Raw genomic sequence first — 22,118 nt, forward strand, 5'->3', positions numbered from 1 at the left:
GCAGCACACAAGTCCCTGTACTACAGGTCCAATGTCTTTACTGTGCCCCTTTGCCCTTGAGCACTGGCATGGGCTTTATGTACCCTGTAGCTCCCTGCTTGTAGTAGGTCCTCCATAGCCACCATGAAAAGAGTCATCAGTGAGGTCAGACAGCCTTGAGCTTGAATCCAAGCTTTTCCATTTAATAGCTGTGTGTGACCTTTGGCAAGCCATTGGAGGAGTCTTGGTTTCCTTGTTGGTAGAATGTGAATAATATCAGCACCTCCTCGGGGGCTTCTTGTGAAGTTAAATGAAGTCCTTGTGCCAAGCATCTGATCCAGTACTTGGTATATAGTAAGTACTCAGCAAGTGAGGCCCTTAAAAGAAAAAGAACTTTGTTTCTGGGGCTCTCTGAAACCATGGTCTTAGCGGCCATGGGCTCAGCAATCTTGCATGATTGGTATTTACCTGTCTGTGGAGTTCCCAGCTGGGTGAAAGGAGACCAAGCCAAATGCTATCCAGTATGCTGAACAGTTGTTCCCTCTGAGAAATGGGTACCAAAGCTGTTCTTGCATGTTTCATGGTCATCCTGGGAAGGTCCCATGAGGGACTGTACCAAGTCTTCTCTAAGGGGCACTGGTAGCCAGGCAGAAGCTTCAAATACCAAGGCCAGTAAATAGGTCTATCCCCACTTCCTCCCCACCATCTCTCACTCCTCACTGGTCTCCTGGCCTTGGTCCTTGGGACTCTAATCCATCCTCTTACTGGCTACCAGAGCAATCTTCAGTCACCCACCTGATGGTGCCCACATTTCTCCGGTTGTCAGTCTGGCATTTGAGGCCCTTGTCATCAGCTCTGCTACCCTCTGGATGCTCTCCAGACCATGCCCCACACTCCATTCACTCCTTACTCTCCACGACTCTTCAAGCCCACCCATTCCTCTAGAGCACTGCTTTCCCCCTTCCCCACCTCTGTTTGTCAAAGTCAGCCCCACTTCCAAGGGTCTGGTTCATCCCAAGCATTGCTCACCAAGCCCCAGGCCTGGGTTTGACAGGCCAGATCCTCACGCATAAGAGCTTTTAGGACCATGGGTGCATGATGTCATTTCCCCTCAAGGACAACCACTCTAAGAGGCAAACTGTGGTAGGGAAACTGAAGCCCAAGAAACAGTCTCACTCGGTCACATAGCAAGTCAGGGCAGAGCCAGACTAGAGCCTAGATCCCCTGTCCATCCGGCAAACTGTGGTAGGTTAACTGAGGCCCAAGAAACAGTCTCACTCAGTCACATAGCAAGTCAGGGCAGAGCCAGACTAGAGCCTAGATCCCCTGTCCATCCGCCCTACCCAGGTCTTCCCACGTCAGCGGCCAGGAAAATGGAGAACCCTATACAGGGAAAGGACATCTAGGGAAACCAGAGACAGAGGCTGCCTTTCCAAGCCTAACCACACAGGAGAGCTGAGCCCAAGCCAGCTGGGTCCAGCTGAAGGCTAGGGGGGCAGTTGGGTTTTTCCTCAGAGGCCCCAATTACTTACAGAGAATCGTTTTGGGCTCTGAAATCTACAGGCACTTTGGTCTCTGCTCTTCTCAATCCCTATCATCCGATATGGTCTCAGCCTGAAGTAGAAGGAAAGGGGGCTCAAGGGAAATGGGGTTTTTCAATTTTCCAGGGGGTCACCCAGACACATACTGAAACCCATATAAACACCCCATAGATTACTTAGTCTGTGTGTGTGTGTGTGTCTGTCTGTCTCTCTCTCTCTCTCACACACACACACACACACACACACAGGCCTATACACCTACATAGCCTCCCCTTGGGCAAACAAGCAGGCCCGCCTCCTGGGCCATTGGGAATCTGCCAAAGGAGGCTGGGGGAGCCATGCAATGGGTGGTGCTGGACCCTGGAGGTCAAATGAGGCTCAGAAGGAGACCAGGAGGGTCCGGGGGAGCGTGTGCCCTCCACCTGGCCGGTAGAACAGTCTCTTACCTGCAAGGGCTCCCTGCACCCCTTCAGCCTCCAGCTAGACTGCATGGCCATGGCTTAAAGGACCATCTCGTATCCGGGTCCCCTCTGTCATACACACACAGACCTGGGTTTTCTTCTGGGGTCTCAGACTCATTTATTTCTCTAGCTAGGATGTCCCAGGGAGCAAAGTCTCAATCCTTTCATTCTCCATGGCAGCTGCCAGTCCCCTCCCAGGACAAGCTGACCAGTTTGTCATTAGCCCATCCCAGCTTTGTGATCAACCTCCCTGCCCTCCCCACTACCTAGCCCGCACCCCCCAATCTCCAAATCACCTCCTCCAGGAAACCTTCCCCGGCCTAAGCCCCAGAGACACCCTTGGCACATGGCCTGGTGTCTAGTCCATCTCCTACAAGATTGGGATTCAGGGCCCAGGAATTGCAACCTCACCCACTGACTGATTCACTTTCTTAACCTATATCTGCCCATTGACTGTTCCACCATGATGAAGTCCATTCGAAGAGCATCTCTTAGCTGAATCACAAGATGCGGTCTTCCCTCTCTCCACTTGATCCCCTGTAAGGCCCTTCTCTGGCCTGTATCTCACTGACTTTTTCTGGTCCCCTGTTCCTGCTCCCCAGCCGGCAAACTAGTTTAGGCCTCCCCTATAGCTATAACCCAGATTTCCACCCCTGTGGCTTTCCAAAGGCTACTGCCTCACACTCCTGGGCATATAGGAGGAAGCCCCTCCTCCCTCTCAGATGCTCCCTACTCTGACTCCTTCTTTCCTGTTACTGCCTGACTCACTCTGTCCCATTCCCAGCAAGACAGGTCACTTTCCTAGTCATGGTCCATGCGCTTGGCTGATACTGTCTGCATTAAGAGCCTTGTGACACCCCACCCCACAGACCTTTGGTCTCCTCAAGAGCCTACCTTCCATGGCCCAGACAGGGGTCTATGCTGAAGGAATGGAACTGGAATAATGGGGAACTGCAACACAGGAAGGAGCAGGTTAAGCCTGTATACTTGCTCTCCCCCAGAGTCAGGGGACCATCATTAAGGCCCTGGAACTTTCACAGAAGAGGATCCCCTTGCCCTCAGGTGCTCCCATCTCCTTTAAAACAAGCTGACCCAATATCTATCCACCTTCCTGGGAAACCCACCCCAAAGCTGAGGGAAGGCTCCCCGCTCTGGTCTGTCCCTCCAACTCCCATTTCAGTCTAAACAGTAGTTATCAAAGTGCCTACATGCTAAGATCTCCTAAGGAGCTTTGGGGGAAAAAAAATCAAAACAAAACAAAAACCCTGATGCCTGGGCTCTACCATCAGAGATTCTGATTTAATTGGTCCGGGATGTAGTCGGAATGTCAGGATTTATTTTTTAATTAATAGGCTATATTTCGGAATATTTTAGGTTTATAGAAAAGTTGAGAGGAAAGTACAAAGAGTTCCTATATACCCTCTCAGCCTCCTCTCCTGCACCCCAGTTTCCCCGTTAGTAGCATCTTGCCTTATTGTGGTGTGTTTGTTAAAACCAATGAGATAGTAAAGACCACAGTGTACTTCAGAGTCCACTCTTTGTGTTGTACATTATGAAATTTATGTAAGTATGATAAATGGATATCACGTATCACCCTTACAGTTTCATACAGAGTAGCTTCACTTCCCCAAGAATCCCCCATGTCCCACCTGTCCATCCCTCCCTCCGCCCAAACCCCACCCTTCACCTACCCTCAACCCCTGTCAACCACTGACCTTTTTACTGTTGCCATACTTTTGCTTTTTCCAGAATGTCATAGAGTTGGAATCATACAGTATGTAATATTTTCAGCTTCCTCATTGATTTTTAAGTTTTTTCATTATTTTTAATTGAGATGCAATTGACGTGTAATATTCTATAAGTTTAAGGTGCGCAACAGGTTGATTTGACACATTTGTATTGCAATATGAGTGCCACCGTAGTATTAGCTAACTAACATTTCTGTCTCTTCACATAATTATTATTTCTTCTAGTGGTGGGAACAATTCATATCTAGTCTCTTAGCAAGTTTTATATTTATAATAATTTTGTTGTCTATAATCACTGCACTGTGTATTACATCCCCAGGACTTCTTTATCTACCAGTTACAGGTTATGTATCTTAACCTAGGTGATTTTTTTTTAAAGATTTTATTTATTTATTTGACAGAGAGAGATCACAAGTAGGCAGAGAGGCAGGCAGAGAGAGAGGAAGGGAAGCAGGCTCCCTGCTGAGCAGAGAACCCGATGCGGGACTCGATCCCAGGACCCTGAGATCATGACCTGAGCCGAAGGCAGCAGCTTAACCCACTGAGCTACCCAGGCGCCCTTAACCTAGGTGATTTTAATGAACAGCGATGGCCGGTATTGAATAGCCCCGGTCTAGAATTTGGTAAAGGTGGGTGTAGATCTGATGCTCCATGTTTTTAAATTTAACGTGGGCAAAAGTCTTGTTTTCTTTTGATATGCCCATCCATCCATCCATTCATCATTTCAGTACATATCCAGGGCCTTCTATACCTGGGCACTTGAGTTAGACAATCAGCTAAATCAACACTGTTCCTCTTCTCATGGCTCTCACAGTCCATTGCCGGAGACAGTTGCCATGCATGTATGTGGATGATTTTAAACTGATATGAGTGATATATAGGAACTATGTTGTGGTGGTTTGCTCTCTAAGAGTAGTTGGGAGGTTTCCCAGAGGAAAAGAGGCTCTAGCTGAGATCTGAAGTTAAGGAAGAACTAGCTAGGCCAAGGAGGAGGAAAGAAAGCTTGGGAAAGAGACCAAGCTGTGCCAGACCCTTGTGGTAGGAGGGAGCCTGGTGCTTACCAAGAACTGAGGTGGTGATGTTGGGAGTGAGGAGGAAAACAGTACAAAATGAAACTGGAGAGGAAGGCAGGCCTGGATAATGTGTCTTGAAAAGATCAGTCTGCCGGCTGTGTAGAGGAAGGATGAGGGTGGAGAAACCAGAAAAATGGAGAAATCAGTGGGAAGGCCACTGAGTGACCAGACAAGATAGGATACGATGATGGCTGGGATGAAGAGAAGCTGAGGAATGGTAGCCACGAGGATAGAAAGAAGCAGATGTACAAGAGGGATATGTAGGAGAAGAGAGGTGCCTTGAGACATTCAAGGGAAGATGTGCAGTAGGCAGTTAGACATGTGGTTTGGAGCTCAGAGGAGAGGGGAGATTTGGAGATGGAGATGCGGGCAACCTAGGGGTATATACGGTGGGGGAACTGGAAGCCATGGATATGATAAGATGGCTTAGACACTGAGTATGTGGTGAGAGGAAACAGGGTCTAGGACTGAGTCCTGGACAACTGTTAATAATGGATAAAGAGGAAAACCCCAAAAAGGCACAGGAGCAGGATCAGCAGGGAAGGTGAAAAAGGAAAACCAAGTGTGGCTTTATAACAGAAGACTGTGCGTGGTTTCAAGAACTAGGGAATGACCATCAGCATCCATGATACAGAGTGGTCAAGTCAGATGAAGAAAATGAGGGAAGATAGTCCTTTCAAGAATTTATCTGTGTAGGACGTTGGGGAACATGAATACAACTCCCTTACCAGGGTCAGCTGCCTCATGAGCTTTCCTTTAACTGTGGAAAGTTTTCCTTAACTAACAACCTGCACATGTTCCAACAATAGAAATAAACTGAGGGGGCGGGGGTGTGTGTGTGAGGCATGGGTTGTATGTACCCAATTTAGAACTGCATTAAAGAACATCTCTGAGTAGGCATCACGTCTGGTGAGAGGACCATGTTACCAGTCCTCAGGTAGCATTTGATTTCACCTTAGAAGCTTATATTACCTTTTAATAGCTTTTCCTTTTATTACCCCTATGAGAGGTAGGCTTCTGCTATTTTTATTCCTCTTCTCCAAGAAAGGGAGAGACAAAAAGGACAGGGTGTGGCCGATTTCAGTCAAAGAAAAAAAAAGTGAATTCTGTTAATATCCTCCATTGTCCCCTAGCCTCCATCTTCACAAGCTTTTTAAAAGACTTGTCAGTACTTTTTCACATTCCACCATTAATCTACCTTCTCCTTCATGGGCACTGGTCTCCTCAAGGTCACCAACAGTCAACAGACCTCTACACCCTAGCCAAGTTTCACTGAATTTGACACTTGATCACTTCCTTCATGAAACTCTCTCTCCTGTGTCCCCCACTGCCCTACTCTTCTGGTTTCTCCTATTAATAAGAAATCATCCAAACTTTGGAAATAGGAAAAAGGAATACGAAAAAGAACAGCAGTGATGTCCTCTCAGAGTAGTGTCTGGTGTTATTCAATGTGTCAGTTTCACCTGGGGATCATTGATTTTCTAGGGATGTGTACTTTTGCTTGACTTCTGATTTGCTACTGAGTGTTTTACAACTCTAAGAGTAGAGGCTAATTCATAGGAAACTTATAATGAGTAAATGATTTTTGTCAAATAGCAATGCAAATATTTTCTGTCTGATAAAGGGGAATCCCAAAGGTTGCACTTTCTTGCATTGTAGGGCTTTAAACTTTATTGTCAAGTTCATTTCAGCATTCCTTTGACTGACCAACTGTGTATTCATTCTCAAATTCTCTTGTAAATTATTATTAATATCTTACTGATGTCTACATTAGTCAGTGAATAAAAGCTTTGACATGTGTATGTTTTATACTTACGTCACTTTTTTTTTTTTTTTACTTTTTGAAAATTATCCTTACCCCTCTTAATTTTGTTAAGTGGCTTGCCAAAGTCCCACATGGTGTAAGGGGCAGAGCCAGTCAGACATCTGGGGCGCCTGGGTGGCTCAGTGGGTTGAACCGCTGCCTTCGGCTCAGGTCGTGATCTTAGGGTCCTGGGATCGAGTCCCGCATCGGGCTCTCTGCTCAGCAGGGAGCCTGCTTCCTCCTCTCTCTCTCTCTGCCTGCTTCTCTGCCTACTTGTGATCTCTCTCTGTCAAATAAATAAATAAAATCTTTAAAAAAAAAAAAAAAAAAAAGAAACCCAGACATGTGTGATGCTGATTAAGCCATTCCTTGGTTTATAGTTATTTATTCCTCCATTAGTAGAGCTATTAGGGCCTCTAAGAACCTAGGGTCTCACTTACACACTCTTCAGATGGGGAGACCAGCCCAGAGAGTGGCCAGATCTAGCCCAAGGTAACACAGGAAGGAAGGTGCAAAATCAGGACTCAAAAGCAAAAACTGACCAGTGGTAACCTCTGGAAGCCTGTCTCCCTGTCTCTTCCTGTCTCCCAACCAGGATATCAGAAACGTTGCAAGAAACCATGCTCAGGAGTTTACAGTGGACTGAGCCTTGGCGAGTCAGGGAATTTGGGTTCAAGCTCTGGGCTTTGGGCAACTCACTACTCTTCTGGAGTCTCAATACTTATGTATTTCAAATGGGCCAATTATTGGGAGACTTGAAAGAGACACCAAGGTTGGCAAGGCAAGGAGACAGTAAACCTACCAATAGGCTAGAAGTGAAGGATCAAGGCTCTGGAGCCTTAAGCTCAGATTCAGGTTTTCTTTCTTAAATAGCCTGTCACCTGGGTACCTAGGTGGCTCACTCACTCAGTTGAACATCCCACTCTCGATTTCAGCTCAGGAGTCTCGATCTTAGGGTTGTCGAGTTTAAGCCCCACATTGGGCTCGATGCTGGAGTCTATAGAAAAATTAAAAAAAAATAGGGACGCCTGGGTGGCTCAGTTGGTTAACCGCCTGCCTTCGGTTTGGGTCATGATCCCAGGGTCCTGGGATTTGACCCCTGTCAGGCTTCTTCCTCCGCGGGATCCCTGCTTCTCCCTCTGCCTCTGCCTGCTGCTCGCCCTGCTTGTGCGCACTCTCTCGTTCTCTGACAAACAAATAAAGAAAATCTTAAACAATAATAATAAATGAATAATAGCCTGTCACCTTGGATGAATTTCTATGCCTCAGTTTCCTCATATGTGAAATGGTGCTAGTAATAGCACCTATTCAATAGAGTTGTAAGATATCAAGCAATCAGAACAGTCACTGACATGTGACTGTAATGATCATTTAGTAAAGCTGACTTTTATAACATGTTTAATGCTCAAGGCGTACCTATTCTCTAAGCGAAGGAAAGGAAACATCGATCTCCCCCAGGCCCCGCCCCCTCCGGCAGCCCCCGCCCACTTCCCCCCCTCGGGCCCTCCTCTTCACCAGGCCTCGCTCCAGCTGTCCTGGTTCCTCCCGCCACCAGGGGGAGGGGGCGCTGAGGGGGAGGGGTGGGGAGCTTCTTGCCGAAGTAGGCGACACTCTAGAGAGCAGCGGCGACTGCTCTGTGGCCAGGGGCGGCGGCGCTCTAGCCGGCGAGTGTACGAGGCGGGTTCTCAGTGGTGCGGCCGGCGGGCGGCTATGGCGGCCGTACGGGGCCTGCGAGTGTCGGTGAAGGCAGAGGCCCCGGCGGGGCCGGCTCTAGGGCTCCCGTCGCCTGAAGCGGACTCTGGTTTGGAGCGTGGCGAGCCGGAGCCCATGGAAGTGGAGGAGGGCGAGCTGGAGATTGTGCCGGTGCGGCGCTCGCTGAAAGAACTGATCCCGGTACGGGCGGGGGGCGGGGGCGAGGAGGAGGTCGCGGAGCTAGTTCCCCGCTGCGGAGCCGGCCCCGCCGGAAAGGGAGACGGCCGGCGCCTGGGCCCTGGGGAAGTCAGGGGAAGGGGAAAGAGGGGAGTGAGCGCTCAGGGCGCGGAGGCGCCAGGCTTGAGGAGAGACGGGGAGCGGGAGAAGGGACGCCGGGGCGCCCGGAAATGGGTGTTGAGGGGGCTGGAGAAGATGGGGGAGACTAAGGGGTATTTGAGGACACTCCCTTTACTGCTTCTTTGAACCAGGCTGTGCAGTGTTGTGAGCGAGGAGGGGCTGGAGTTGTCTGGGGGTTTGAGATAAAGGCGGGGCCCGGGGCGGGAACGGGAGGAACTGTCGGGTGACGCCTGCATCAGGGTCTCCGTAGGAGCTGATGTTTGTTAAAATATAGCACTCGCGGTTTTTCTTAGAGGGTTGGTCTTGTCAGCAGCCGAAACTCGGTGTTTCTTTTGTGACTTGGGAGTCATCTTGTCCCCATTCCACTTGATCTGTAGCACCTACACCGTGGCCCCAGCATGTGACCCTTAGTGAGACCAAAACATAAGCAAACCAGCAGTAGTCCTTGGTCCGTCTTTCATCACAGGGGGAGGGGCGGGGAGAGGTGTTTCGCTTTTGGTCTCATGGTCCTCTGTCCGGTTCTTAGGGCCGGCCTCAGGCCTGCATGGCTTTTATGTACTTAGTTTCTCATCTAACATGAACTACTTTTTAACCACATGTCAGCAAGTCTGGGTTTTAAACTGAAGTTGTGGGAAAAGGTGAAGAAGATAGGATCACTAAAGATAGCAAATGATGACTCTGGTAACAAAAAATAACATAGTGGCATTTTACCATTTACTACATTATGTTTCAATTTCACTGCAGTTGTGAAGTAGATATTATTCCTTTAGTGCAGTATGGAGTTATTGCATCCCCCACTAGGTGCCAGGCATAATCCTAGGCACCTGATCAAGGTCAAGATCAAACTGCCTCCGGGAGTTTGTTTTAGTAGGAGGACATAAATACAGAATTTCTTTTTTTTTTTTTTTTTTTAAGATTTTATTTATTTATTTGACAGAGAAAGATCACAAGTAGGCAGAGAGGCAGGCAGAGAGAGAGGAGGAAGCAGGCACCCTGCTGAGCAGAGAGCCCGATGTGGGACTCGATCCCAGAACTCTGAGATCATGACCTGAGCCGAAGGCAGCGGCTTAACCCACTGAGCCACCCAGGCGCCCAATACAGAATTTCTAATAGTGGTAAATGCTATGAAGAAGGTAAAACAAGTTAATGGGACAGAGAGTGCAGAAAACAGGTAAGTGTGCAGAGCCAGAAACCAAATAGGATAAGATGGTCAGGGAAGTCCTCTGACAGTGACATTTAAGCTGAAGCCTGAGTGACAAAAAGGAGCCAACCATGTGCAGGTTTGGAAGAAAGTATTTCCAGCAGGAACAACAGTAGGTGCAAAGAATCTGAGATGGGAACAAAATTGTTTTGTTGGAGAAATGTAAAGTTCTGTAGAGCAAATGGGAGAGCAGTTAAGGAGGTCAGGAAGGTAGGCAGATACCATGGAGGAAACCCAAGCCCAGAGAGGCCAAAGGAATTGTACAGTGGCAAGTAATTAGTGAATCTCAGAGCTGTGACTTCAGTCTTTGGCTTCCAAATCCCGACCTTTTCATTGCACTGTGCTATGTTTTCCCAGGAGGTCTAGATGAGTCTGGACTTTTGGTAAAAACTTGTGCTCCACCTGGTGGCCTGACGTGATGGATTTGTTTTGTGTGTGGCTGGGGAGATGAGTGAGTGTGCCTTACTTAACTTGGACATTTTTCATGAAAGTCTGTATTTTCATTTACATAAATACCTTCAGCAAATAGACTTAGTTAAGGTTTGGGACAGGGTCTGATCTAGATAAGACGACTTCTTAGAGTGGTTGATTGTGTATTACCTGGTGTTACAGAGACAGGCTTCCTCATGAATAAAGGGTTGCCAGGGTGAGGAGGGATTGCTGAAAGGAATGACTATCCAAAAGGAATCTGTTACAGGGCTGTCTTTTATCACGAGTTTTTCTTCAGTTGCTGTTAGCGTTTTTCACTCTTCCCCTTGTGTTAGGACACAAGCAGAAGGTATGAAAACAAGGCTGGCAGCTTCATCACTGGAATTGATGTCACCTCCAAGGTAAGACAGACCATAAATTATTTATTCATTTTGATAAGCCAGTGAACTTAATGAACTTGGTCCCTAGGATTTGTGAAACAGCAGTTATTCTTTACCTCCTTTTTTCTTTTGTTGCTTCATTAAGGCCTTTTTTAACTTAAATTTTGTATTACACAATAATGTCTTCATGCATCCTAAAAACATACAGACAGCATTTGTGTTCTTACATTTATGAAAAGATAAAATCCATGTACCTAGTTGCCTGTGCTTAGCCATATTTAAGAAAAAGTTCTTCACTGGGGATGCTTTTTTTATGTTACATCAGCTCTTTAAAAATGTGTTTTTAATGCTGTTTCCACTTCAAATGAGACAGAACATGAAAAGTACCTGGCATATATAGTAGGCTGATAGTAAATGTCTTTATTCTTTACTGATTGCAGGCTTAGAAAAATAGGATGTACTGATTGTGTGGCTGTCTAAACTTTGAAAGCCAAATCAGCTGAATTATTCTCAGTACCTGGGAGTATTGCCTTTTTTCTAGTGACTGCTATTACTAGGTTACCAGCTTTCCTGTAACTCTTTACAGAGCCCAACCTATTGTTTTCCTTATTATAAACAGTCAGGATACATTTCTTGCTTTAATTGGTGGTATCCAACTTAAACATTCATTCTGATTTTAATGTGTGCAGTTAAGTTTAGAACAGAATTTTGAGTTATAATTCTGAGTAATGTTTAGCTATATTGGGTGCATAAAAACAAAAATACATATGTCATGCTTACCTTTTTGTATTTTATCTGGGTCTCATTCTCAGATTGCTTAAAAGCCAAAAGAAAGAACTAGTCATCTTTTAGACAGGCAAGGAAATAGAATAAAGTGAAGATATTTTCTTACTGTAATTGAAAAAGAAGTAGATTGTTCTATTTACTTTTGTACAGTTAGCCATTATGTGAAACATCTATGAGGGATAGGGTGGTAGCCTCAGAACTGGGACTTAAGTTGTTACTAAGGAAAGGTAGATTTGTTGTTTGCACTGGGAAGACTTCAGTAAAGAAAATTAGCATAACTGTTGGGAAATAACAAAGTGTTGCTGCTTTACCAATCCCCACAAGCTTTCTTGTAGTGAGACCTTCAATTAGTGTGGCAAAGTCAGTGTACAATTAGTGAAGAGTTTCTAAGAGCTATCAGAAACCCATAGTTGGACATGGACTTATTTTAGCTCTTGGAGAAAAACTTATGAAGCTGATTATTTTTTCAGGGAAGTATCTGTGCTTCTTGTCACTTAAAGATGAAAACTGGCAATTCCATGGACACAAGCCTAGAATAGAGGAGAGAGTTTCTTTGCTTCAAAATTATTTTTAAACAGGGAAAATGCTTTAGGAAGTGGACTGCTCAGGCAGACATAATGTGATAGGTGTGATTACCATGCACACAGATGATGTGAAATGGGGGTGGTGGTAGGGCTTCTAGAAATAGCACTGAGATCAGAAGATCTGCACCCCCACCAACAGCCAGAGTATCTCCAGCAAACCTTTTTACTTTTTTGTATCTCAGTTTCTACACCTGGAAGATTAGAGTGAGATTGTTTAGTTGTAATTTGTTTGCATGATTGCTAATAATAAGTAAAATGTCAGAGAACCAAACATTCATTACTCATTGAATCATGGAGGTTATTACAAATTATAGCAGTATTAGTATATTCTCCACCAGTCATTGACTAAATATCCATTTCTCTGCAAAAATTATTAAAGGCACAGTGTTGGTTATTTCTTCTGATTTACTTTAGGATTGTCACTGAAGCATTGTGTTGCATTTATGATTTAACTTTCCTCCTCCATGTGTCACTTCTTTTTTTTTTTCTGTACCTTCTAGGAAGCAATTGAAAAGAAAGAACAGCGAGCCAAGCGCTTCCATTTTCGATCAGAAGTAAATCTTGCCCAAAGAAACGTAGCCTTGGACCGAGACATGATGAAGAAAGGTACAATGTGTTGGGGGTATTTTTCTGCATTTTCCCAGAGAATGGGTTTTCCCTGCCATGGTCTTGTGCTTCTGGCCTTCCAAACACTCTGAAAAGAAGGGACTTACCAAACCTCCATTTCTGAGTGATGTGTTTAAAGTTGAGCTGCTGGGGCATCTGGGTGGCTCAGTCTGTTAAGCATTTGCCTTCAGCTCAGGTCATAATCCCAGAGTCCAGGATTAAGCCCTACATCAGGCTCCCTGCTCAGTAGGGAATCTGCTTCTCTCCTCTGCCCCTCACCCCACTCTCATGCTCTCTTTCTCTCTCAAATAAATAAATAAAATCTTAAGAAAAGAAAAAAATGAAGTTGAGCTGCTGCTAGCTGTGTCTTAGATGCTATAGCTGGAAGAGAGATCATCTTGTCAGAAAGCCCAGAGACGGTTACCCGGTTAGTGCCACAGCTGAGATTAGAACCTGTACTTCTACAGAATCTTACTCATTTTCTGCTTTTATCATGGAAGTGTCAACTTTTCTTTGCCTGTAAAAGTGTGGGACGTCTGGGTGGCACAGTCGGTTAAATATCCGACTCTTGGTTTTGGCTTAGGTCATGCTCTCATCGGGTCATGAGATCGAGCCTCATGTTGGACTCTACGCTCAAATACAGTCTGCTTAAGTCTTTCTCCTCCTTCTGCCCCTCCCCTCCACATGCTTGTTCATGCACACTCTCTCTCAAATAAATAAATGAATCTTTAAAAAAAATGTAATGGAAGTGTATCACACTAATGGTTTCTTTTTAAGGGGAGTCAGGAATACTGGGGTTTTAGGGGAAAGCCAGTAATATTTGTATGATCCAGGTTCGTAATTTTATTTTTGTGTTTTATTAAGGTAAATATTTTGCTTCCTAGAGCTCACCCTGAGGTATATATAGTAATCTGCCGTAGTCTTCAAAAGCAATTTATAAAAAAGGAAAAATTAATACTTTTTAAATTCACAGCCCATATTATTTCATTCTAATATAAATGCATCAATACAAATGGTTTCCTTCTCTAGTATTTGCAAATTTGGGTATTTGAAGGGCTTAATAGGCATCCCTCTAAATGCATGTTAAAGGTCTCTGCTTTGATGTGTGAGTTTCTCTTGTTGGGAGCTTGCTGTCTTACCAGGCACTACGTTAATTAGCACATTACACATTTGTTTCTTAATCGTTTCTCACAGCAACTCTATGAGGAATATATTGTTATCCCTATTCTACAAAGAAAGAGGCTCAAAGAAATTTAATAAATGCCCAGGGTTACACAACTAATACAAGTAGAGTCAGGATTTGAACCCCGGTTTTCTGACTCTAAAGCCTTGCTCTTAATTACTTTGCTGTTTTGCCTTATAGTATGTATATGATACCATAAACCTAAACCTTCTCAGTCCATCCCACTGGATAGAGTAGTTTGGATACAGACTCAACTCTGGATGCTGCTTTACTCTTTTTCTGCATCATGAGTTCAAGTTGGAAATATGACCTTGGTTCCTGTGCAGGCTGGGTTTCCAGGCATCTGCTTGAGTAGATTTCTGTTTTAGGAAAACAGAACAGCTGTGCAGCTTGGCATTCATGTCTGTACAGTCTGGGCTCAGGTAGACCTCTGAGGCCTCTTAAAACTCCACCTTTAAACACCATAGTTTTACTACAGCTGTTTACTTCTAGTCCTGTGAACATTTCTTGTGATATCCCTTTTTTTTTTTTAACATTTTATTTATCTGTCAGAAAGAGAAAGCAAGCAAATGTGCACACAATTCAGGGGGGAGCTGCAGGCAGAGGGAGAAGCAGGCTCCCTACTGAGCAAGGAGCCCTATGTGGGACTCGCTCTCGGGACCTTGGAATCATGACCTGAGCCGAAGGCAGATGCTTAACTAACTGAGCCACCCAGGCGTCCCATCTTATTCATGCCTTTCAGTCGGGTGATTAGCCCTTCCTATCGTCCCATGCTTTATCTGGTTTGGATGTCACTTCCTCCATAAAGCATCCCTAATCACCCACTCAAATTTCTTTCCTACTTCTGTTGGAACTCTTTAGCATGCTAAGCCCTCCTGGAATTCAGTCTCAGTTTCTTTATGAATGTGGGCAGGTTATTGAGCCTTTTTAGGTCTCAGTCTCCTTGTTTATAAAGTGGGAAAATGATTCCTACCTGAAAAGGATCACTTTCAGAGTTAAGTTTTAATTAAAAAAAAAAAAAAAAAAAAGTTTTGTTTGCTTTTCTTTTTTTTTTTTTTTTTTTTGGAAAAGCAAATCTGATATCGTGGTTCTAAAGATACTTCTTTTTTTTTTAAAGATTTTATTTATTTATTTGATAGAGATCACAAGTAGGCAGAGAGGCAGGCAGAGAGAGAGGAGGAAGCAGGCTCCCTGCCAAGCAGAGAGTGCGATGTGGGGCTCGATCCCAGGACCCTGGGATCATGACCTGAGCCGAAGGCAGAAGTTTTAACCCACTGAGCCACCCAGGCGCCTCGGTTCTAAAGATACTTCTAAAAAGCAGTAGATCTACCGGGAATGTCCGCTAGAGCAAGTTGCTCATCACTACATGATTCTCATGTAGGAGGGAGCAGCACCTAGGATAACATTGCTGAACTCTGGAGAACTCTGGTGTTTATCCGTATCAGTTTAAGTTAGAATGGGATGGGGGTTGTAAAGGTCCCAGAGATAGTTCTTTCTTTTGTGTCTCCCCTAGTAATTCTACTGTACAGTCAGGATTAAGAGCCTTTACTCTTATGGTTGAGAGCCTGGGTTCTGAAGCCTAACCTGTCACTTTCTAGTTCTTTGACCTTGGGCAAGTTACTTAGCCTCTAAACCTGAGTTTCCTTATCTGGAAAGGCAGATTAACAGTAATTTTTATATGCTTATTGAGAGGCTTTACTAAAATATTACAGTTCTTAGGGTGGCATATATAGTAAGTGCCCAATTAATGTTGTAATTATCTAATGTTCTCCATCTCAGGCAGTCATCTAAGTGGCCTAGCCTCTTGGGAGAATGGGGACGTTGGAATAAGTATCTTGACTTCCTGCAACTGCACCAGGTGTCAAGTTATTTTTCCTCCTCTTCCTCCCTTTCCTCCCCACCCCCTTCTTCTTCTTACTCCTCTTCATTCCAATAATACTGAAAGATACCACTTGATAAATGCTTATGTGCTGGTCACTCTGCTATGTGGTTAACTTATCCTTTGACGAATGCTGTGAGAGAACAGTATTCATCATTTATTTTACTGATGAGGAAACTAAGGTGCTGAGTTTGAGAAGCTCACTCAGATCCTACAGCTAGGTAAGTAGCAAGACGAATTTGAAGGCTGGTCTGACCAAGGCCTGTGTACTGTGACCTTTCTGCCAGCATTCAGGGACATAATTTGGGATATATTGCACTAGACCGTTCTGCATCAGGAGTTCTTGCTACTCTTGAGTGATTCGGTGTCAAGCGGCTTTAGTCTCCTTATCCCCAAGATCAAAGCTCTCATGTTTAGAAGGGACTTAGAGGTTATCTATACCCAACCTCCTACCCAGTGCTGCATGCCTTTTGGCAAGGTTCTCAGTGCTCTTTTGGCCTTTGCCTGAACATTTCCTAGTGGTGGCACAAGAACTGTTTATGAAGCAGTCAGTCTTATATTTGGATGCATCCTTGCATTGAGCAGAAATTGCTTTTTAGTAATTTATGTTAGTTACTTTGTGACTCTTAGAACAACATTAAGTCTTTTCCTTATTCACACAGTAAACCTTCTGGTGAGGGAATTGGCAGACTGTGCCCTAAACTCTCTTTATGTGACATGACTTTCTGGTCTCCTTCCTCTAGACTCTTTCCAGTCTCAAAATGCCCTACATAAGGGGAGGTGTAGATTCCAGACATGGTTGGATTCATGGGGAGTGTGACAGGACTGTTACTGTAGTCTCTGTCCTATCTATTTCACAATGTTATTTTAATCTTCTAGTGCACCTGAGCATCCAGGGCTTTTCCCCAGGGATCAAAAGTCTTCCCATCTTGTACTTGAAACATTTTTAAAGAATTACCTTTTTATTTATCCTTACCAATTTACATCTTGTTGAATTCAAGACTGTTTCAGCCTATTGTGCTGATTTTATCATAACTACCTTTAAACATTTTAGCTATACCTAATCTACACTTTGGTATACATGGCTTCTGCATCTGTATCTGTTGGTAAATCTTAAACAAGATAATCCTGATGTTAGTTGTTTAGATTTTTATGTTTATTACATTCATTCTCTTACATTAGTCATTAGTAATTTACTGTTTATCTTCCATGTTTGTTCTTTGATAGGTTGTGCTCCCCTAAACTCTGCTCCTTTTCTTTTTGAGGATCACCTCTCATACTTTGAGTTATTATCTTTAGTGTATTCCAAAGTTTCTGATCATTTTATTTTTATTTTTTTTCCTTTGGGATTTTATTTATTTATTTCAGAGAGTGAGAGAGAGGGAGGGAGGGAGCTCAGAGAGAGAGGGAGGGTCAGGCTCCGCAGGGAGCCCAACACACAGGGCTCTATTCTAGAACCCTGGGATCATGACCTGAGCCGAAGGCAGATGCTTAACTGACTGTGAGCCACTCAGGCGCCCCAAGTTTTTAATCAAAGGCCTTGGAATTGACTACTTTTTCTCTGGATTTTCAGAAATCTGCTTTCCTAAAAACCTGAGTTTTGTGTCCTACTATCTGTCATTCTTTGTCTTCTTTCCTGCTAGGAAGTCAAAGATGATTCCCTCACCACCTTGCTTTTACGTTAGTACTCAGTAAATGTCCAGTCCTCATTCCCCAGTGCATGTTTTCAGTGCCACATCAGCAGTTAGCCCTTTCTCATTGGTTGGACATAAATCTAGGTGCCTTTTTTGTTGTTTTATTTTAGGCAGTGACACCAGCAAGGTGAGGACGTATTGAGCATCCTTTCTTTTGGGCAATCTTCCATCAAATCTTGAACTTAACAAAGTTTCCATCTCCAATGGATCTTGCCACTGTCACCGTCAGTCAGTTTGGTTCTCTTTTGAGAATGAAGCTTTTTTATACTCCAGCTGACTGAGAGTAGTTTTTGTCTAGCTTTTGCATCCCTTTTTTACATCTTTGCTTCTTTTGACCAAGATTGTCCATTGCCCATTTCTGGATTTTTATGTCATTCTCTCTTCTTCAAAATATAAACATCTGAGCCTAGAAGCTTTGTTCCCTCTACTCTTTTCCTTTTGTTTGTAAACTATTTTTTCATTATAGGGTTTTTTTTTTAAATGTTTTATTGTTTTGATAGAATAGTGCTGTGATATTCTTGATACTTATTTTTGTCTTTTTTCTTTTTTTTTTTTTGGTCTTTATTTTCTTTACTTATCTCACTTACGAGTAAATCCTTGTTATCAGATCAGCAAGTCTCCTACAAGATATTTTCTCCCAGGTTTGTCATTGCCCCTTCCCGTATAGCTCTGAGGATCACTCAGTCTGTTGCCACTGCTGGGCCACTGCTCTCCCTGTTATTTGTTACCGTTTTCAGAACTGTGTCTTTACATCCCATGGGATTTTTTCTTCCAAAGTCCTGATTTAGCTAGAAGAACTAAGAAGGCTCCTGTCCAATGTGGACAGCCATCTCAGTTGTATTTGGGCTCTGTTCACCGTTGAACTGCTCCTCACTAATAAGGACTTGCCAGAGCTCATAAGTCTTGATGGTATCTCTGTCTTCATGAATCTGGCTGCAGGAAAACACTCCCCTGATTTAGTCTGACCATACTTGTATGGTTTCTAATTAAACCTATCTTTCACTCTTCAAAATGACAAGTATTTAAACATTTTTTTATCTGAACATGTTTACATACTTTTAAGTAAATATGTAAATGCTTTTAAGTTCATTAGTTTTGCTTTTGTTTTGGGGTTTTTTAAAAGATTTATTTATTTATTTATTTATTTATTTATTGAGAGATAGAAAGAGCATGTGCGACATGGAAGGAGCAAAGGGAGAGGAGAGAGAGAATTCCAAGCAAACTCCCTGCTGAGCATGGAACCTGACATGGGGCTGCACCCCATGACATATGAGGTCATGAACTGAGCTGAAATCACTAGTTGGGGATGCTTAACCATCTCAGCTATCCAGGTGCCCTTAGGTTCATTTGTTTTAGATAGATATATGAAAACATACTTGAGAGTAATGAACATTGAATTCCTAACAAAATTACTTCAGAGAAGGGAGGGAGAGAAGGGATGTGGAGGAGTTACACAGGCCTGTTGTGTAGGTAATGTTTTATTTGCCTCTAGTCTTTTGAAGAAATTAATCGTAAAGTTAGGTGGTGGATATGCAGGTATTTAAAAAAATTTCATTGGTACATTTGCATATTATACAACTACAAAGATTAAGTGAGATATATGAACTGAAGTATTTAGTAAAAAAAAAAATAAAAATAAAAATACCACAATCCTGGTAAGGCTTAGGTTCTTTTTTTGGAGGATATGACCTTTATTTATTTATTTATTTTCATTATGATACTTGTACTCTTTAATCCTTATCACCTATTTCACTCATCCCTCCAACCCCATCCGCTCTGGTAACCATTAAGAGTCTGTTTCTCGGTTTGTCCGTCTCTTCTCTTTTTTTTCCTTTGCTTGTTTCTTTTGTTTCTTAAATTCCACATATGAGTGAGATTGTATGGTGTTTGTCTTTCTCTGACTGACTTCTTTCACTCAGCATTATATTCTAGCTCTATCCATGTTGTTGCAAATGGCAAGATTTCCTTCTTTTTTATGACACACACACATATTCCTGTGTGTGTGTGTGTGTGTGTATACCACATTTTTTATAAAGATTTATTTATTTATTTGAGAGAGACATGGAGAGCATGAACAGGAGGGGCAGAGGGAGAAAGAGAGAGAAGCAGACTCCACGCAGAGCCCCACACACAGCTCGATCCCACTACCCAGAGACCATGACCCAAGCCAAAACCAAGACTCGCTCAACTGCGCCATCCAGGCACGTCTGTATACACCACATCTTTCTTGTCCATTCATCTGTCAATGGACAGTTGGGCTGCTTCCTTAATTTGTCTATTATTAATAATGTTGCATGTATCCCTTTGGATTTGTGTTTTTGTTTTTTGGGGGTAAATGCCAGTAGTACGATTATAAAAGTGCCAGTAGGGCACTTTTATTTTTAACTTTTTGAGGAATCATCATACTGTTTTCCACAGTTGCTGCACCAGTTTGCATTCCCACAAAACAGTGCAAGAAGGTTCCTTTTTCTCCATATCCTAGTCAGCTCTTACTGTTGCTTGTGTTTTTGTTTTTTTTTAAGATTTTATTTATTTATTTGACAGACAGAGATCACAAGTAGGCAGAGAGGCAGGCAGAGAGAGAGAGAGAGGAGGAAGCAGGCTCCCCGCCGAGCAGAGAGCCCGACGCGGGGCTCGATCCCAGGACCCTGGGATCATGACCCGAGCCGAAGGGAGAGGCTTTAACCCACTGAGCCACCCAGGCACCCCTTGATTTTATCCATCCTGACAGGTGTGAACTGATACTTCATTGTAGTTTTGATTTGCATTTCCCTGATGATGAGTCATGTTGAGCATTTTTTCATGTGTCTGTTAGCCATCTGGATGTCTTCTTTGGAGAAATGTCTGTTCATGTCTTCTGCCCTTTTTATTTTAAGTTTTAATTTTTTTTTTTTTTAAAGATTTTATTTATTTATTTGACAGAGAGAGATCACAAGTAGGCAGAGAGGAAGGCAGAGAGAGAGGAGGAAGCAGGCTCCCCGCTGAGCAGAGAGCCCGATGCGGGACTCGATCCCAGGACCCTGAGATCATGACCTGAGCCGAAGGCAGCGGCTTAACCCACTGAGCCACCCAGGCGCCCCTTAAGTTTTAATTTTAATTCCAGTGTTTCAGATGTACAATATAGTGATTCAACAGTTCTATACATCACCGTGTGCTCATCACAAGTCTACTCCTTATTCCCCATCACCTCTTAAACCCATCCACTCTGCCCTCCTCCCCTCTGTAACCATCAGTTTGTTCTCTGTAATTAAGTCTGTTTCTTGGGGCTCTTGTTTGGCTCAGTGGGATAAGCCTCTGACTTCCACTCAGGTCATGGTCTCAGGGTCCTGGGATTCAGCCACGCAGTAGGCTCTCTGCTCAGCAGGGAGCCTGCTTCCCTCTCTTTCTCTGCCTGCCTTTCTGCCTGCTTATGATCTCTCTCGCTCTCTGTCTAATAAATAAATAAAATCTTAAAAAAAAAAAAAAGAGTCTGTTTCTTAATTTGTCTCTCTTTCATTTTTTTCCATTCTTTGTTTTGTTTCTAAAATTCCACATTCAGGGTGCCTGTGTGGCTCATTTGGTTGAGCAACTGCCTTTGGCTCAGGTCATGATCCTGGACTTCCAGGACTGAGTCCCACATTGGGCTCCCAGCTCTTTAGGTAGTCTGCTTCTCCCTCTGATCTTCTCTCTCATGCTCTTTCTCACTCACTCTCTCTCAAATAAATAAATAAAATAAAATAAAAAGTTTTAAAATTCCACATTCAGATGGTATTTGTCTTTCTCTGAGTGACTTATTTCGCTTAGCATTAAAAAATATGGAAGGCTCCACCAATTTATATGTCATCCTTGTTTAGGGGCCATGCTCATCTTCTCTGTATCATTCCGATTTTAGTATATGTACAGCTGAAGCAAACACTTACGCCCATTCTTAATGGGATTATTCATTTTTTGGATGTTGAGTTTTATTAATTTCTTTATATATTTTGTGTACTAACCCTTTATCAAGTATGTCTTTTGCAAGTATCTTTTCCCATTCAGTAGGTTGCCTTTAAGTTTTCTTTTCTTTTTTAAAGATTTTATTTATTTATTTGACAGAGAGAGATCACAAGTAGGCAGAGAGGCAGGCAGAGAGAGAGAGAGGAGGAAGCAGGCTCCCTGCTGAGCAGAGAGCCCGATGCGGGACTCTATCCCAGGACTCTGAGATCATGACCTGAGCCGAAGGCAGCGGCCCAACCCACTGAGCCACCCAGGCACCCGCCTTTAAGTTTTCTTGATTGTTTCCTTTGCTCTGCAGAAACTTTTTATTTTGATGTACTCCCAGTAGTTTATTTTTGCTTTTATTTTCTTTGCCTCATGAGATATATCTAGAAAAATGTTGGAACAGTCAATGTCAGGGATACTACCACCTGTGCTCTCTTCAAGGATTTTTATGGATTCAGGTCTCACACTTAGGTGTTTAATCCATTTTGAATTTATTTTTGTGTATGGTCAAAGAAAGTGGTCCAGTTTCATTCTTTTGTATGTGGCTGTCCAGTTTTCCTGATGCCATTTGTTGAAGAGACTCTTTTTTTTTTTTTTTCATTGTATTCATTCATCCTTTGTTAAAGATTAATTGACCATATAATTATAAGTTTATGTCTGGTTTTTGTCTTTTGTTCCATTGATCTTTGGGTCAATTTTTATGTCAGTATCATACTGTTTTAATTATGACTGCTTTGTAATATGAGTTGAACTCTGGAATT

The 22,118-nt window shown here is 43.4% G+C and overlaps 1 protein-coding gene across 2 annotated transcripts in view; it reads left to right on the forward strand.

The window, feature by feature from the left end:
* Nucleotides 1-8,252: 8,252 nt before the first annotated feature.
* NCBP3 (nuclear cap binding subunit 3) overlaps nucleotides 8,253-22,118 on the forward strand; it is a 33,714-nt gene continuing 19,848 nt past the window's right edge. For both annotated transcript variants that reach the window (XR_014304618.1, XM_082705816.1), the window contains exons 1-3: nucleotides 8,253-8,499; nucleotides 10,621-10,686; nucleotides 12,536-12,641. Coding sequence is in view for 1 of the 2 variants with exons in the window: in XM_082705816.1 (XP_082561942.1) it covers nucleotides 8,317-8,499; nucleotides 10,621-10,686; nucleotides 12,536-12,641 (355 nt within the window). In the remaining variant the exon portion in view is untranslated. The remainder of the gene's footprint in view (nucleotides 8,500-10,620; nucleotides 10,687-12,535; nucleotides 12,642-22,118) is intronic.

Source organism: Mustela nivalis, assembly GCF_964662115.1.
Source record: "Mustela nivalis genome assembly, chromosome: 17".
NCBI classification, from domain to species: Eukaryota; Metazoa; Chordata; class Mammalia; order Carnivora; family Mustelidae; genus Mustela; species Mustela nivalis.